The sequence below is a fragment of the Carica papaya genome, chromosome 5 (genome assembly GCF_054855325.1).
Source record: "Carica papaya isolate Zhongbai chromosome 5, ASM5485532v1, whole genome shotgun sequence".
NCBI classification, from domain to species: Eukaryota; Viridiplantae; Streptophyta; class Magnoliopsida; order Brassicales; family Caricaceae; genus Carica; species Carica papaya.
The window spans coordinates 12,452,451-12,471,809 of NC_142313.1; the positions used below are offsets into that span (position 1 = coordinate 12,452,451).

At 36.2% G+C, this 19,359-nt stretch overlaps 1 protein-coding gene and 1 long non-coding RNA gene across 2 annotated transcripts; both read right to left on the reverse strand.

Moving 5' to 3' along the window:
• Positions 1 to 193: 193 nt before the first annotated feature.
• Positions 194 to 17,420, reverse strand: DCL1 (dicer-like 1). The gene is made up of 20 exons (XM_088220201.1): positions 15,670 to 17,420; positions 15,478 to 15,588; positions 13,465 to 13,675; positions 12,196 to 12,590; positions 7,077 to 7,308; positions 6,443 to 6,615; positions 6,228 to 6,350; positions 5,970 to 6,130; positions 5,652 to 5,885; positions 5,399 to 5,549; positions 5,104 to 5,286; positions 4,088 to 4,246; positions 3,913 to 4,008; positions 3,197 to 3,822; positions 2,762 to 2,862; positions 2,480 to 2,679; positions 1,415 to 2,326; positions 1,122 to 1,286; positions 644 to 1,017; positions 194 to 539 (listed from the first exon to the last, which is right to left on the reverse strand). The coding sequence occupies exons 1-20, from the start codon at positions 16,801 to 16,803 to the stop codon at positions 362 to 364; spliced, it is 5,919 nt and encodes a 1,972-aa protein (XP_088076327.1). The 5' UTR covers positions 16,804 to 17,420; the 3' UTR covers positions 194 to 361.
• Positions 9,410 to 12,187, reverse strand: LOC148253755 (uncharacterized). The gene is made up of 2 exons (XR_015819201.1): positions 10,855 to 12,187; positions 9,410 to 10,635 (listed from the first exon to the last, which is right to left on the reverse strand). It is a non-coding gene; the product is annotated as an uncharacterized LOC148253755 (long non-coding RNA).
• Positions 17,421 to 19,359: the final 1,939 nt, after the last annotated feature.

Here is a 19,359-nt window from a genome sequence, read left to right on the forward strand (position 1 = left end):
TGTTAAATAAAGAGATCGCATATTCTGCTCTTACCCAAAGTACAGATTTTTTAAGTGAACTACATTTTGCAAGTGTAATATCTCTGGATACCCAGGTTTTCTTAGTGAGGAACAAGCAGGGGATGGACACAGGCTTAGGAGGAGTCGGAAACTGGTTGCAACTTACGGAGTTACCAAAATTGAACTCCCTTGATGGTTAATAAGTCTGCTTTCACATTAATTAAACCTAGTAAGCACCTGTTACAATTTTGTTTGACCAAATTGAAATGAAAAACCTATAACCTAGATATAATTCCAGTCTTAAATTGAACTAGAAGGAAACAAAATATTTGGATGGCAATATTTAACAGGGTTGCTCCTATCAAGAATACCATTTATTAAGAAGTTCTAAGAGTAGGACTGCAGCAGAGTCCTTGGCCTTCTTCACACTGGGCATAGGTTCTCCTATGCATTCATCAGTCCATCCCTTATCCGCGGTATTCACACGAACAGCAAATGTAAACCTCTTTGCATGGGCAGGACCACCCTCATTGATACACCTGAAGAAGGATCATACATACATACATACATATAATTATCAAATCATTTAGCACAGTTCCAGTTCTATTCTAATATCAGCAAAACACAATAGAGAATGTCTTACCGATAGAATGGCATAGGCCAATTTCTTCGCAAGCATATATCATTTAATGTTTGTCGAGTAAATGTTTGATTGCCATTCTTCTTTTTCTGGTCACCCTCGTCACCCTTCTCCTTAGCTTCACTCACATCCTTCTCTTTCAAAACCTCTAGTGCATTTCGGGCTGCCAGTTTCTGTGCCATCTTCTTTTGTGGATTTTGTGCTACTCCTACCTGGACACCATCAATATAGACTTCAACAGTAGCCAAATTACCACATCGGCTGGCTTTATATTCCAGGCCCTCAGCTTGTTGCTGGCATCGTTCTTGCAGCTCCCTTACGGGATGCATTGGCAGTGTTTCTGGGGTGACCATTGGCTGCAACAGAGGTTGAAAAACCTGTGACAGAGATTAAGAACATTACTCCTATAAACGTGGGTATCTGAGGGAAAGAACGTAAAATAGGAAGTACAAACAACTCAAGGCCTTCATGTGTAACTAACCTGCCAGACAACAGCTGTATCTCTACCACTGTCAAGAAAAATAGCACCAGCAATAGACTCAACAATGTCCCCAAGAACTTTCGGAGCTTTGCAATCTCCTAGACCAAAGGAGTTGAACCCTGGCTTTGACAATTCACCTTGAACTTCCTTCACAAAATCCCTGATCTGGAAAACAGATGTCCAGAGAACCATGTCAGCAGGATCCTCATATGAAGGATTAAGATTTAATCAAGAAACTCAGAGTCATGTCATCTAAAATAACTGAGGAACAGATAACGAATAAGATTGAAAACCTGTTTTTCAAGGGCACTCGACCCATGCCGTAAGTGTAAATGGAGCTTATGTTTAACTGCAACACGTGCAAAGTTTTCATTGTTCACAGCAGCAGCTCGCAGGTCAGTCAAGCGGCCTGGGGGCAGATCTGTATACATGAAAAATAAGTGCCTTGTAATGAGATGGTCTAAGACAGCATCTCCCACAAATTCCAGTCGCTGGTAGCAGGATATTCCAGAAGATGGCCGTGACGCATGAGTAATAGCTTCAACCAAAAGGCCCCAATCTTTGAATTTAATGTTTAAGGCACCTTCAAGAGCATCAAAGTCAACACTCCTTAGTATGCTCTCAGGAACTGTGGTTGGTCTTACTGCACACTCTATCTCTTCAGGATCAGACTCTACCTGAATGCCAATCCATTTCATGAGGTGATTAGCTGCATTTTTGCCACCCTCAACATAATAGACACCAATTAATGCTTCGACAACATCTGCTAATGTCTTGCTAGAAAGGACTCTGTAGGAACTTGAGTCACTCTCAAGCTCACCATCTTCCTTTTCACCATCTTCATAATCATCATCATGGAGATTAGTTCCTGCTTTATCCTCAGTAAGCAATTTCTCCTGGTCAAATAAGTCCTCCTTTGTATCTTCATCAAAAATCGGCAGCACTCCTGGAGCAGCCCATCTAGATGGAGCAAATCGATCTGCTTGGATATATGACTGCAGTCCCTTGCTAAGGGCATACTGGTATAGGACCATGTTACTCACCATTTGTTGTCTCATCCTAGTGAGTTGACCTTCATGTTTCTGGGGATACTTAAGAAACAAGAATCGACTGACAACCCATTTCAAATAAGCATCTCCCAGAAGCTCTGCTCTCTCGTAACAGAATGTCTCCTGGCATGAAGCAGCAGTCAAGGCCTCCAATATCTGTTGACATAGTAGACATATATTGGTTAACGAAGCGGGTCCGAACCATTTTCTTTTTGTTTTCTATGAGAGGTGAGGGGAGAGGGGCTTGTTGAATGAAGTGAGGAATGGTTGAGAGCCCCAAAGACCATTCAGCTTTGATAGACATAATACCTTTGATGCATGGACAGGATAATCTATTATATCCTTGAGCTGAATCGCAAGCAACATACTTTCAACCCTCCTCATTATCGAGGGTAACCTCTGGGCACCTCGAACGAGTGATCCAGGAAGTGGATGTACAAAGCAGAGCTCAGGAGGAAGAAACACATAATATGTCTTATCAAGCGTCTCCTCAGATTCACATTCAAGTGCTACATAATAATGCGTTCACTTTTAACTCAAATATTAGGCAAGGAAAAATAATCCAAAAGCAAGTATGGCTTCTTAAATTACCTTCTGAGTGTTCAAATCGTGGAGAGAGGAGGTTCTTGCAATATGAAACACCACGTCCTCTTATTAAAGGTTCCCGCTTAAATAACAGCTCAACCCCATACCTGTTAACAATAAAGCAAAGACTCAACAGCCCAATACACCCTTTGTTGTGCATGAAGAAGTCAAAAGCACCTCCAGTCTATGAGGATTTACAACTACCGTCAACAAGAAGTTTAAGTAGTGTGGTTGTGAAACCCACAAATATTAGAACTGACAGAAGTTGCTATTCCTTCACAGATGAGGATGAGCTTTTAATTTCTCCCAGCACAACATCTGAGGTGCATTATGGCTATCAAGTCCTCATATTACAAAGAAATTAGTAGCTCTTTGGCTATAAACTTCACTTAAGAACAAGAATGCAAAAGGAAAAAATTTTGAGAAAGGGCTGGATCATACTTTTGCTTATAGTAATCAGCATATGAGCTATACTGCAAAGGACCAAGATAGCCCTCTTTCCGAGGAAAGGAGGTCTCTGCAGTCATATCATAGCGTATTGAATCCACGTAAAACCTCTTCCCTGAATGAGCTGCAGTTACAATTTTTCCTACAAGATCTTGCACATTGGCAAGACCATCGGCCATCATAAGTTCACCTTTTGATAAATCCACTTTTTGCATTTCAAAAGCATTTCGATTAGGAATCAATCCAGAAGCTTTGACAACATCAAACTGTGCTACAGCCCCTCTGATACCATAAGTGGGATGGCACTTTTGTCCAAAAGCCATACCGTTACGTAATTTTCCAAATCCATACTCCCTTCTGTCTCCACCAAGTGTCCGCTCATTTGTACCAAGGTAAACATCTGGTCGAGCTCTCTGAAGGGGGTTGGTCCATGCATCTGCTCTAGTTATTTCATCAACCAAATCCCAGTCAATTTCTTTAAAAGGATCTACAGACTTATCGCCAACCACAGGGACAAACAGATATGCCTTTGTAGGATCCCAAGGCGTGGTGGAAGGTTCAACATCCACGTCTAGTACAATGCTCATCAATCGAACATGAAAGTTTTTAAGGGATGCCAGCTGTGTACACAAGAAAAATTCAGGGATTTAATCAATGAAAGGAAGAAACACGAACTTCAATATTGTTCTGATGATTAGATAAAAAATAACCTGACGTTCAGTAATACATATTGCACCCCTAAAGACAAGAGAGGCCTTTGTGATCATGGCCCGAGCGATAAATAGATCCATCGACATCGATAACACCTGTTAACATTAAGCATGACATTGTTAACACTTCTTTTTCTATCGAACATGTGCTATAATATACAAGAACAACGAATACCTCTGCATCCAGCTGATTGCCAAAAAGTACTGCGAAATCTGATACTTGAGTTAAGAATGGATCTTTTGAAACACCACTGTCAACACATTTAACCGCATACATGTAGAGATGAAGTTCGGAATCATCACAACAATCTCTTCCAGATAAGATCCACTCTCCCTGAGAATCACTTGCCAGTGTCATGTGAAGAAAGACAAGAATAATGAAGCATATATTAAAAATTTAGCAGGACAAGATCGTCCAGTGGTTGCCCTACCTAGCACTCACTATTTGGTTTCAAATGTTACAAGGGCACTTACCCTTGGCCAAAAGATAAAAAAACCATACGTTATGCACCACAATAATCTACTGCTATGAATTTCTACTTAAATCAATAATGGCAATGGAATTTAACCACTAATAACAGAAAAAGTAGACATTCCTATCATTTTTTTAGTGTAATAGACATTCCTATCCTTAGTTGTAAGATGATTTAAAATCTCATGTTAAGCATGATGAAAAGGAAAAGAGGACAAAATCTTTTACATTCAAACTGCCATGTCAACAGTCATTTGTCTTGGTATAGTTTTGAGAAGGACATTCTACAATTTGAGTGTTATATTGGTTAAGATTTGAAGGTAGATAGACATTTGTACCTCTGCATGCCAAGAGAATATTTCCTCATGTTCCACTATTTTTTCCATGATACGCAAGCAAGTATACAATCATTTTTTTTTTTAAATAGCAAGCACTTATGCAATCATACATTACTGACAACCATAGAACTACTCCACAAAGAAGGTGGATAAGGGGCAAGACAGAAGCACAGTGGCTTTAGTTATATAAACAAGATGCTTCTGGTCTGAGAAGTAATCCAGTAACCAAAATCATTTGCATTCATGTTTCTAAAATTTGAAAATTTCAATCTTATTCTAGCAGGTGAGATATGTAGACCAATAACTGATTATGTTGTTACAAAATTTTTTCAGCTCATTTTCTTCAAGGAGGAAAAAAGGGGGGAGGGGGTCTGAACTAACCTTAAGTATATCAGCTACACCTTCAGGATAGAACTCTCTATGTCTAGCAGTCCCAGGAAGTGCATCTCCTTCATCATTTTGGTCAACCTTTTCCACTTCTTCACCACTTCCCTTGTCGGGCAAGAGCATGTCGGTAAATGCTCCCATTTCATGGAGCTTCTTGCAAGCAGCCAAACACACAGCCTGCATATTGGACAGAAATATGCTTGCATAAATTTTCAGTAATTAACAGCAATAAACTTCTTGAATGAAAGTTGAACAGAACTAGCATAATTGCAATAACATGATTTTATACCTGCTGTGCAAGCCGCATTGAACTGCATATAGGACCTTCAAGCTTTTCAAATGGTGCATTACAAGGGAGTTGAAGCCGGCATGAATATTCAATGGGGCATCCTGGCTTCTCATGCCTCTCCATAATGAACTCAGGACGAAGTATTGAATACCTAGATAACAATCCAATGGAGCAAAAATCATCCTCACAAACAAACAAAGTATTTCAGTTCGATAGCTATAAAACAATCAATGTTTAAGTGATGAATCAATACCTGTCACTGGGTAACTGAGAGCAGTAAAAATGGATGAGTCCAACAGCAGAATTTAAGCTCACAACGGCTCCAGTGGTTTCCACCTGGTACACTGTACCGGGCATCACATCCACTGAAAGCAACCTTGACGTATCTTTAAGATGACTGAGGTCAGTTCTCTCGATTGCTTCCTTCCGCAAGGTCTCCTCACTGTTCCGAGCATTCCTTAAGAATGCCGCATGAGAAAGATTTTCCCTGGAAATAATTTTTTTTGTAAATCTTATTTTTCATACCACTAGTTGGAAGAAAATGCTCAAAATAAAGAGACAACATCTGTACCTCTCAACCATCAGGATATAATCTGATCCAGGCTTTCTAGCACGCCCCCTTGACTGAATATATGCCAAAACAGTTTTTGCAAGGTCAAAGCGAATGACGACATTGCATTGCCTAATATCAAGCCCTTCCTCAGCAACACTGGTGGCAACTAACAGTGTTACCTATCATATACATGTAGGAGAAATTTTCAGATGTGTTTGAACAATGCTTCAGCTCCAACAAATTGACTCGGAAAAAAAAAAAAAATTTAAAACATACACGACCATCTCGGAATTTGGAAATTGTGTCCTGCATTTGGCATGTACGCATCTCCTGGCTGTTGTTGTGCCCAATCAAGCTTGCACACTTGATAAAACTTAGAGATGGAAGCTCAGAAAAAACCTGCAAACTTGGCAAAATATAACAAAACCCTGAGAGGGACTCGCAAGGGGACAGTAGGTCACTAAGGCTCGAACAAAATCATATATCTTAACCTTTGGAAGAACCAAAGCAGCCACAACTCGTTCAACAAAGATGATTGCACGAAAATCCTCTGTATGTTGATACTTCATAAGTATTTTAATCAATGACTGCACTTTTGGAGTCACTTTTCCGTCAGCTACAGCAGCTCCTATTATTACATCCACATGCTCCCCACCAGAGACGGCTACACCACATGCATGTACCAGTTGAGAAAATATCTTAAGCTTTATATCAAAATCACATAACTAATTCATAAAGCAAGAGCAGACAGTAAATATTAATCAGAAAATAAGAGAGTGCAGTTTTTGCCTGCTACAAGGCAAACCAGCAAGCGAAAGGTTGTTTTTCAAAAAAAAAAGGAAAGGTTGTTTTTCTTCTTCACTTAGATTACCCCAGGGAAAACAACATCATTAGCCATTTAAGCATACATGCTTATTCAACGTAAATCTACAGAAAAGAAACTTCCCCTTGTGTGCCTACATGCCAAAAATAAGAAAACAAGAACCTTACGCACATTGATGCATTTATTCCATCCATAGATCACTGACACCAGGGACCAATCTAAGTTTCCCAACCATGAATCAACTCTAGACAAGAATTAATAATTTAGCATTTAAAAGTCACTAATACTGGAACTAGACCCACCATGAGTATCAGGAAGCTCGCCCTCCTCAATGTCATCAAGATTATTTCCACCCAATTCAGTGTCATTTTCAGTGTCAACAGCTTTCATATCCTTGTCAGAAGCAGCACCCTCCGATAATAGGCATTGTAAAAGAGAGACAACTTTACTCAGGTAGGTTTCCTGAAATTTCACATCAAGCTGGTAGCTTACCCTTTCATCGTTTTGTAAAGCAGTCAAAAAGGATTGTGCAACCTGAAATTTATTCGAAATAGAGTAGTAAGTTAAAATTCCTATGACAATTCTTAGCAAGAATCACAAAAGAGAAAGAAAAGACAAACAAGTTTACTTCTAATATAGATATACATAAGAAAAGATATATTAGGTGAAGAAAAGAGAAATACAACCTCAAGCCTCCAGAAAACAAAAGAAACCAACATCCAAGAGAAGAAAAGTAAGCAAAACTATCAATTAAGCCAATCCATCTGTATCGTAGAAACAGGATCTAAAGAAACCATGTGCTTTAGCCCAGAGAGAAGCTATGCAAATCCCGCTCAAAGTTTATTAACAGAATAAGAATGCTGCCTGAGAGTTCTTGCATTTCTTTTGATTTAGAGAACCCATTAACCAGTCAAGTAGCCCCTCTGCAAAGCACTAAATGCACCTTAATCCTCCCAAAAGCACACAACAACTAACATGAAAAGTTCCAGGTTTTGGGATGCATCCAATGCAACTCAACCCAAAGGAGGGAAAAAATTCTTGACAAATCCTTCAAGCGACCTCGTAACACAGAAACAAATGAAGATCAAATTCCACATTATGAAAGCACATTAAACATATATAAAGGGAAAGAGCAGCTCAAACACACACTTCCACTCACCTTAACTACAACCAGCTCAAGCCAGAATTTTTTTACTTCTCCAACTCAAATTAGGACAATTAAAATTATTTCTTCTCATGACCAAAATACCCTTCTTATTTTTAAATATTTTTTTACAATGAAAAATGGAATATCATTGAATAGCACCAATGAGGTGCCACCTAAATATACAAAAAGGACCAAAGGTGCATAATTTTTTTTTTTTGAGATAAAAAGTGTAAAGTACATTAAAAGGCACCAAAGGGCCGCATTGTACAAAAGATTTACAACGACGTAATGGTATCTATGACATTGCCAAAATCATCCTCCCTATAAATGTCATATCCCAAAAACAAAGACCGAAAAGGATGAAGCCATCTATCCTTAATTTTTTTTTATCTCACCATCTATACCATCGAAAGCCCTAGTATTACAAAATGTGTATAAATCTAAAAGCAGTCAATATGCCAATTAAGTCCCTAACTCTTTCGCCGAATTGGATTGGACTGCCGTCTAAGAAAAAATTAAAGTATGGAACCTAAATATCCTGAACTCTATCAAAAGGAAAACAAGTTTCCTTGAATCTCTTCTATTTCCTTTCTTCCAAATGATCCACAAAATAGCCAAAAGAACAAGTGAAATAAGCTTCTTCTTCCTCTCATTTCTAAAATACTAACCACCACAACTCCTAGCGCTACAGGTTAGTAACCAGCACTACCAGCAACCACAATCATATTCACAATCACAATCACAATCACCAATCAGATTCAAGGATCACGTTTAACTCACAATAATAAATGCCATACAGGTCTGCATCCTGGTTCTAGGACTGGAATAGTACTTATCAGTCTACTGAAAATTTCAATAGCTGTTTCGGATTTATTATTATTTTATATTTTGTATATAAAACTATATATAGACAGATAATATTAACAATAATAATAATCATAACAAATTCATAGAAAAATGATAAACTAAATAAGTTAGTAACTTATATTAAACATAAGTAGTATGTTTCTAAAATAAATCATGTACATCTAAATGTTAACTATACAAATACATTAAAAAAGTCAAGCTCATGTTTTAAAGCACAAAATATAAAATACAATACTAAAATAACTATAAATATATTAAAATTAAACATTTAAGTTAAGCTTCCTAAATTAGAACTAACCTTATGTTTTATTTTAGTTTCAGTAAAAAAATTGAAAAATTTATAGTTGATGCCAATTGGTACAGGTATTGGATGGTATTGACCAATTTGGAATAGTACTTAATTAGGTACCAAATTCTATCTATCCATTACCAGTATTAGAACAGTAAGGTATGTACTGTCTAGTATAAAGCAGTAGAATACAATATTTATTTCATTGGCTTAACTGCAATCAGACCTATCACATCCGGCCTCATCAATTGCTCAACTGCTTTAGAGGCCTGGGGTTTGCTAGTAGATAGTCAAGTGACTAAAATTTCAGTTTTCGTTTTTTGTTCTAATCATTTTTGTAAATAAAAATGTCGTAGTATTGATATTAATAATAATACCAAAGGGGTACCACCCATATGCAAGATATTTACACATCAATTAAAGATCAATGACATTCTCAAAATCATCCAACCTATTAATGTCATGACCCAAAACCATAAAAGCAAAAATATGAATCCATCTATCTCTAATAGTAACAAACTCCCTCTTAATTCCTTCAAAAACTCTAACATTGCTCTCGTTCCACACAGCCAAAAAGATAGATAAAGGAATCAGAAGATAAGTTTTTTTTTTTTTACATAATCCTGCCCAAGCCCACAGCTCATCTCTCACCGATCCCGCCATCATCCAATTAATCCCAAGGAGACCGTACACCATGGACCAAATACTAAACACCATCGAGCACCAAAGCAAGACGTGGTTACATAATTTTGCATCCATTTTACATAAAAACAACAAGTAACCAGAAATTTGGCCCTCCGCATCAGTCTGTCAATAGTCAGGATTCATTTTCTACTTGCTACCCAAGCAAAAAAAGCATTTCTTGGAGGTGCCTTCATTTGCCAAATCCGTTTAACCGGAAACTGGGCAGTACCACTTCCATCCCCCCTAGTCAAATGCTTGTACAAGGTCTTGACAAAGTAATCCCCTTGTTTCCTCAATTTCCACGTCAATTGATCCCTGCGATCATCAAGTTTAATATGAGATAACAGGAGTAACAAGGCTTCATATTCTTCAATTTTCCAGTCATTACGATTTCCTATAACGTTCACATTCCACCACTTACTCCTGCTATCGGCCAAATAGGCCTCCTCCACCACCATGTTCTTTGAAGACGCAATAGCGAAAATCCTCAGAAATTGATCTTTGAGTCTACCCTCACCAACCCATTCATCCTTCCAAAAACAGATTCTGTCACCCTTACCCACCTTCCACATTGTGCACTAAAGAAATTTGTGTTTCTCCATACTAATTTTCTTCCATAAACCCATATCATGTGGTCTATTCAAATCCTTGACTTCCTCACCCATTTCCCCCATATCCTAACGAGCCTCCACAAGCCTTTTCCACAATCTCCTATCCTCCCTCATATTCACCTCTTTGTATCTAGACCCTGAAGGAATTCCAAGATATGAACATCTTTGCATCCCAGCACCCCTGCACGTCCAACCTCATCTCTTCTGTCACCAACTCTTACCAATTCAGATTTTTTCAAATTAATAGTCAATCCAAATACGACCTGAAAGCATAAGAGAATGCATCAGAGATGAAGCATCATTCTTTCCCCAATTGACAGAAATAAGAGTATCATTAGCAAAGAACAAATGAGATATCTCAACCCTTGAATCACCTCTGCCGACATTTACCCCCTTGATCAAATTTACTTCTCTAGCTCTCTCCAGTAGTCTACTAAAAGCCTCCATAACAATGATAAATAAGAGAAGAGAAAGAGGATCACCTTGATGAAGGCCTTTGGTTGCCTTGAAGAAAGAAGAAGACCATCCATTAACCATCACAGCAAAAGAAGTCGTGGTAATACATGTATTCATCCACTTCCTCTGCTTATTCCCAAATATGAGCCTTCCAAGCATGTAATCCATAAACTTCCAATTCACATGATCATAGGTCTTCTCCATATCTAGTTTACACAAAATACCTTCTCTCTTGTTGCTTACCAGATCATCCACCACTTCATTAGCCACCATCACAGCATCTAAAATCTATCTCCCTTCCACAAAGGCGTGCTGACTCTCACCAATCACCTACCCAAGTACCTTCGACAAACACCTAAACCAGCACCTTGGAAATAAGCTGGTAAACACATCCCACAAGACTAATGGGATGAAAATCTTTTATTTCTTTTGCCCTCTCCACCTTAGCAATGAGAACAGGCAGAATTGAGCAACATCACAAAAGAACCCGACTCATACAATTCCTTGAATACAGCAAGCAAATCTACTTTTATAACATACCCAAACTCCTGTAAAAATTGCGTATTAAAATCATCTGGTCCTGAAGTTTTGTCACCATTATAATCCTTGGGGCCATCTAATATCTCTTCGTCCGCGAATTCTCATTCTAATTCAGCTCTACTATTCTCACTCAACTACCTAACTTTTAAATTATCAAGTCTTGGTCTACTTCTAACCTCTTCCTCATACAGTTGTTGGAAGTAACCACAGGCTTGTTCTCTCATGTCATTATTCCTCTTGATAATGTGACTGCCAATAAGTAGCTCCTCAACATAACGACATCTTCTATGAATTGCCATGCACAGGACATATCTAGCGTTGCGATCATCTTCCTTCAACCACCTCTCCCTCGCCTTTTGCTTCCACAAAATTGCCTCCATATGCATTTTATTCACCACCTCCCCCTTCAGAAACTCTCTTCTGCCCAGATCAGTCACGGAAAGAAACCACTCCTCTTCCATCTTATCAATTTCTTCTATTTCCTTTAGGGATTCTATTAGTACACTCAATTTTTCCTTCATCCTTCTTTGCCCACTTTTTAATCTTGGCCTTTAGGGATATAAGTTTTTTGTTCTAATTATAGATATTATATTTCATAAGATTGTAAATTTTTTATATAAGTTTCATTTTTTTATACTAAAAGTTAGTATTATTTAAGATAAAATATCATTTTTATATTTTATCTTTATAATCTTTTTGATAATTATATATTTGCAAATCATCTCCAGGCAAAGTTACCATAAGTTATGCTACAGTAATAAAAAACCTGCTACAGCTATAAACAGTTAAAACAGCATAAGTTCAGCCCAAACAAAAGGTACCAGTACCTTGAAAGCACACCATTGACCCAGTTCAGCAAGTGCATAATTGATAGCTCTCAATTTTTGAACCAAATTAGCAGCTCCATCACTCTCTGTTCGTTCAGAGACACCATAAACTTGGCGTAACTCTTCTTTGGCTCCTGCATCTCTTGCTCCCATAAATTGCCATTTACTCCTTTTAGAGCTTGATTGTGCAGCTTCCTCAACTGCTACTTCCATTTGCTTTATTTGTTCATGAAGAGACCACAAGGTAGCAGCTTTGTCATACTCCACAACAATTTCTGAAGGCATTGGGACATGCTTTTCCAGCTCCTTCCTGTCTTTTATTGTACAAACGATGGAATCTAGTTTGCTCTCAAGATTACGAATTTTCATTGCACAGTCGACTTGACTTGAAACACCTGAATGTAATAAATTATCAACAGAAACAGAATATCAAAAGATATAAGACACAGATGGTTCTGCACATAAATTGATGCCTGTTTAGCCAAGCTTATGCTTGTGGTCCGACTGCTTAAAAGTGCTTCAAGAACAGCTTAGGTAAAAATAAAGTTAAATTATACATCATTTGATAAAAAAAAATTGCATATAAGGGTTGATATGTGCTGTAATGGTTATTGTGTTTAGTAAATCATGATCTAAAGTTAGTGGCAGATGGTGAAATTATTAAAAAATAATAATAATATAACAATAAAAATTACCATTACAAACAATTGTTATTACGAACTTTTTCTTGAAATTTCTCCCATTTTAATTATTTTTGAAATTTTTAGCTCTATTTTAATATGCACTTTATTTACTTTACACTTTTACTATTTTATTTTGAATATTTGAATAATGTATGACAAATAGTAAACTACTAATAGTGAATTAGTAAGACACTTTATTTTTAAAAATATTAAACATACGAATAAACTAAGTGTAGAATTGATAAAGACATGGTGAGCAAAAGTCATATATCATAAACATAAGTCATGGTAGAATTAACAAAGACATGGACACTATTTATCTATTTAAAAGTCATATCTCATATGCATAGGTCATATCTCCTAAATATTTATCTTTAGTTTCTGAAGTTACCTTTATCAAAAGTCAAATTTGGCCGTTAAAATCACTTCTACGCTAGGCATTTTGCTAAACTTCTCTTTCACAACAAAGCACAATCTTAGCCAACAAGGGTTTCAACCATTCTATACATTTGGAAAAGAAAACCTGGTTTCATAAAATAAGTATGTACCCTTTTAAGTTATTTAAAAAAATAATAATAATAAGTACCCTTTAAGTTAACAGGTGAAGCCGTCATTCCAAAAACAGTTGGTCTTTTCTCCTTTGGGGTAGTGTGATAGAACTCAGACATCACTAAAGAATATGGATGTTTCTTAACAGCATGATGGCACTCATCCAGAATAAGGAGATCAATGGCTTCCATTTTAATTATGCTGTGCCTCAAAATGTTTAAAAGTATTTGGGCTGTCATCACTAAAACCTGCAACAATGAATAATGTAAAAGAAAAGATTAAGCACATCATCTTAAGCTACTAGATCACAGAAAAGAGTACGCCAAAACAATGTATTTATGTTTTGCTACCAAATTTACGATGGAATAGCAAAAACACAAAAGCAATGATGACAAAAGTTCAAATGATAAGATATGCAGAATATCAAGACACCAACCAATTTAAAAGAGAATGCATAATCAAAATTGACCTGAATTATTAAGAGATGTATGAAAATTTGCAGCCATAAAATGAAGCCGCCAGGATCAAACTAAATACAAAGGCACCTATCTAAGTGAACAACAATCAAAAACCAAGCTACACCTGATGAGAGCAGGTTCCAGATACCATCTGCCAACTGTTTTCATGAAAGTCAAGGGCATCTCTAAATGACACTTAAGATCACTATCCCCAGAACGAGAATTTTCTTCATCCTTTCCCTTTATTCCTCTCCAAACATATCATTCACCGGTAGCAGGAATATCATTAATAGTACTAAACCAGAACTGCTACTTCCTTCCCAGAACCAACCAAGATTGAAATGATCAAAAGTGTAAAGGAAATCTCAAAAACATATCCTCAGAAACAAAAAATGAATATGGGTAAAGCAAGAAAGAGATGATATGATGCAGGATAAGTGAGCAACTGAATCACCTGCAGGCCTAAATGCACATCTGTATCACCAATGGCTCTCAACAAGTAGAGCACACAACCACTCACTTGAATTCATTCCCTCCTAAACCTCCACAAGAAAAAGTATCTATCAAGTGGAGGAATTCTCTAACAAATAAAACATCATAGTTTGGCAAAGAGAAATAAGTTTTTCAGATTCACCATTTATTAATGAACACAGTCCCATCTCAGTAAACAAAGAGATTATTGTTATCCCTCCCTCGAAACCTAGAAGGCTAAGTGATTCACCATTTATTGATGAATAATTAGAAAATGCTTTTGGGAAAGTATGGCCAATGTGTCAATGGTTCTTTAAATTGAAACTTAGAGATTACAAGAACTGATTAACTGAACATAAATTATCACTTTTTAATTGATTTAGAGAGAGATAATCAATGTGAGGAAGGACAGAATGTGCCAAAGAACTCACTAATCAGATAAGTCACCTCACTCTTTATTATCTTAGTGACATAAAAGACAGGTCAAGAAGGTGATTTTGTATTGGAATAAAATTAGTCTAGACAAATACCCCTCTCTTGTAATCAACACCACCTATTTATCTAGCATGTCTATGTTAGGACATTATGGGATTCTTGGAATGCCGTAAAGAGCGCATTTTACAAACTGAACATAGAGTAGATTGGGTTCAACTCTAAAACACTCCTTAACTTCTTTTTACTCTCAATATCTTGGTGTTTTTTTTTTTTTTTTGAAATAAATATCTTGGTGGTTTTTTCATAAGATATGAACTTATTTCGCTTTTTCTTCTCTCATATTTCGTTAGTTTTCCTGATAAGGTACTTCAATGCCACACCATCACCATCCTATTTGTCAATTGCTTAGGAGCTTCAGTGAAAAAAGCAGCTGATCATCAATTGCTTACATATATAAATCCAGAACAAACAGCTAACATTTTCCTAGGAGTATATTGTGTGAGTGCTTGTGATATTGATATTGCATGCAAGGTCTTCTGGAAATTAAAATACAACCATAAGCAATGACATCAATGTACCAACTTAAACACGATTCATGTTTTGTTCACTAAAAAATGATGTTAGCATGTTAAGGACAACTACATCAGTATCATGAAATTGCCAACCAAAAGAACAAGAAAAGCTACCTGCTTCGTTTCAAACTCTCGTTGCCACCTACGAGCATCCCAAAAGTCTTGACCCATTTCACCACAATAATGGCCTACTTGGTAACCAGTTTCACGGATGACTTCGGCTTGCTAAAAATTTAGATAATTCAGCAGTCAGTGGGCACCAACACTTAAATTCCAGAATAGACAACTGCCAACAAAATAAACTACCTGATAAACGAGGGGGACTTTTGGAACTAAAAATACTGCGAGCATTTTCTTGTTTTGACTTTGCAAATCATTGCAAATACTTTTAATGAGGAGAACAGCAATGAGGGTCTTTCCTGCACCTGTTTCAAGAAAAGCTATGGTATTTTTCTTCTTGGCCTGTTCAAGCACATCCAATTGATACTGGCGAGCTTGCTCCTCAGGAAGTTTTTCCTTACGGTCCTCAGGCTTCTCCTCCACTTTTACATAACATTCTTGGTATTTGCTATTGGTCTCTCTCCCCTCTCTGTCGCGATCAGCCTCCCACGTGCCTAACCTGAAAACCATCTCATTGGACCCTGATTTATCCCTCTCCCAGTACCCCCTTGGCTCTCTATCCCTCCAGTCCCTATCTCTACCATCCCTCCTACCATTACTGTAATGTTCTCTTCTCCTAGCATGATCCCTATCCTTCCTCTCACTCTCATCCCAATCACGCAGCCATTTCCTATTAGGAACTCTTTCTCTATCCCTAGGGTAATATTGCCCTTTACATGACTGATTCTTCTCGCTCTTAGAATTAGCAATCCTAGCCCTTTTACTGCACCTATCTTCACAGTCAAATTCGCTATTCCTTGGCCCTTCACAATTCCTACCATCTCTCTTGTGCATTCCATTCTCTTTAAGAGGATAACCCGGCAACATGTTCTCTCCTTTGGCATCCAGCGAACTACTGCCATCATTCTGACCATTCTCGCCCTGCCTGTTTCTTTCAAAGGCGTCTCTTTTAACGCCATTTGAATGAGGAACTGCCTGCCCGGCTTGATTCTTGCAATCCCCAAGTGCACCATTCTGCAACCAACCATCCTGAGCTCCGCAGTTTTGGACTTCATTTCCAATCACACTGGCGTTGGCCACCGGCGTGAGGCCACTACCATTCTTGATGCTGTCAAAAATCCGATCGATTCCCCCAAAGAAATCGTTCGAAGCATTATCGACTGACTCTTGAGCAACTGGAGCATCGAAATCGACAAAATCACCGATAAGGTCACAGGAAATGTCTTCGCAGGCGTCAAGCCAGTAAGACGGCCGGACGTCTTCCGTGGACGAGCCGTTGGCCGCTGCGGGCAGTGGAACCCTAGTCCCACCACAGTCCATTACAGCAGACTTACAAAACACGTTAACACACTAAAACACCAAGCACAACAACACTCTCTCAAAACCCAACAAAAGAAATCAAAATCTTTTAACACCGAAATAAACAAAATCAAAATCTTGACACAAAAATCAAAACCCCATACAACACATAACCGGAACTGGTAATTAATAGAAACAAAATAAAGAAAGAAAGACGGATGCTGAAGAAAAAGGGATTAGAGAGGAAGAGAGAAAAGAAACGGGGAAATGAGAGAGTGTAGAGGCGGAAGTAGTTGTGCAAAGATTAGGGTGGATAGACCGTACGAAACACGCCAATAGTCTCAAGGGGTTTAATCAAAACAGAAAGAATCCACTATGAGTATAAACCCCCAGAAATTTCTTGACTGTGATTCTTAGATTCCACGGTCTATCAACCCCGATTCTGCTCTCTTTTCACCTCCTTCTCTCTCTATATATAAGTATATATCTGTTGTACTCAGCCTCCGGTCTTTGTTGCTGGGATTTTAGCTACTTTTCTTGCTACCCGTCCTTCTAAATCAAGCCAGATTAAAAACAAGAAAGGGTTTTCTGGGTAATTAAGGAGACGGTCGAGTTTTTCTTTTTCTCTTCCTTTTTTTTCCCAACACGGATATTCAGTAAACCTTTTCTTACAAATATTTTTGAACACTTTCCAGGATTTTACTTACCGTAATTGGTGAGTTACGGTAAGAAGTAAAACAAGAGAGACTGTAATTTTCAGTACAGCCAATAGGAAAATGCCACATGGGCTCGAAATTGGGGTGACGTGGAGATATATGATTGGATGAGGGGATATTTGGAAACAAGCTGTTGCTGGTTGCTGTCTTTACTTTTCTTCTGTTGCCGAAAGTGTGTAGTGAACACGTGGCAAGTTGAAAAGAATCCAGGTATATTTGATAGGTGGTACAAGTCGTAGAGGGGTCCAATGTGTTGGAGCCTTGGTAGCCGTTGGATTTACTCTGAGCCCTTTTGATTTTAATCCGACGAGATCTTCCTTATGTGGGAACTGGAATCACCACCTAGTTAATAATCTATGTATATATCTAAAGCAAACATGATGCATTCTTTGTCTTTTTTTAAAGTAAAATTAAAGATAATGGGTAAATATTAGTTATAATTATATATATTATATTAAGATAATAATTAAATATTAGTGTAATAATATATATAATAATTATTTATCTAAATTTTTTAAATTAAAAATTTAATTATATATATTATATTAAGATAATAATTAAATATTAGTGTAATAATATATATAATAATTATTTATCTAAATTTTTTAAATACAAAAATAAAATTTTTAATTGATTACAAACTATGTACTATTGGACTCTTTAAATACAAAAGTACTCTTAATCATATATATATATAATAGTTATATGTTTAAATTTTTTAATATAAATAAAATATAATTTTTAATAAAGTATAAATTATTCACTGTATAATAAATTTTAAATAATGTAATTGTATGTATATATGGGAAAAAGATATAGTTAAGGTTTAAAGTAAACCCACCATTCATTTTAATAAATAATGGATACTATCATTTATTTTTTATAAGAGTTTAGGTTTGAATAATAAATTACGCATTCTAAAATGTTTTCATTAAAAATTTTTGTCACATATATATTCGTTAGAATATTATATTTAATTAATATATTAATATCATATAATCAATAAAATATGTGAATTTATAATAAAAACTCATTGATCTTAACTTTACTTTCGATTTCTTAATACAAAAATAAATTTTCTTTCTAATTCATTTACTTCGAAAATAACTGATTTTTTTATTCTTTTAAAATAAGTTTAAAAAATCTGTTAAATTTATATGCTTGTTTGGTAACAAAAATATTACCACGTTTTTTAGTTAAATACTTAAGAAATTCAAACGAGTATATAAATTGCCAAACAAGTAAATACTTTACTATAAAAGTGGTATTATTTGCCATATTTTTAAGCTTATTTTAAGGGAATGCAAAAAATTATTCTAAAACAATAATTTGCTTATATCTAAATAAATGAATTTTTAGAAAACCAATTTTATGATAAATAAATACTTCAAATAAAATGTATAAATTAAAAACTTCTAACCTTTTTGATCCAAAAAGACAACCATTCCTTTCTTAAATTATTTATCACGATAAAATTTAGAAAATACTTTTATAAAATACCAAAATTTTTAATGATAATTTTAGGTATCAATATTTTATTTTAGATCTCAACTATTAGATATATCCAAATTTGTGGATTCAATAGCTAAATATAGAGAAATATGGCATTTAAATACCTTAATAGGGATCAAAGTAAATATTTTTAAAAAATCTAATCAAAATATTAGAATCTTATGTGTTGATAAGTTTTGTGAAATATAAATACACAAATAATTTTTAATGAAAGAAGCTCTTCATTGTCTTTTTCAGTCATTTAACTAAATTATTAGCTTAAGCTCCCAGTTATCAACATAATTCATAATTTTTAAAGTATGCATGTTAGAAAAATAAGTTAAGTAATCTAAATACATTTTAAGTTCAG

Excerpts from the sequence above, each read along its gene's own strand:
- DCL1 (XM_088220201.1), bottom strand. The coding sequence starts at position 16,803 with ATGGACTGTGGTGGGACTAGGGTTCCACTGCCCGCAGCGGCCAACGGC. Across the intron at positions 5,886-5,969 it reads TATATCCTGATGGTTGAGAG|GGAAAATCTTTCTCATGCGG; the intron begins GTACAGATGTTG and ends AATTATTTCCAG. Across the intron at positions 5,550-5,651 it reads TCTCAGTTACCCAGTGACAG|GTATTCAATACTTCGTCCTG; the intron begins GTATTGATTCAT and ends ATTGTTATCTAG.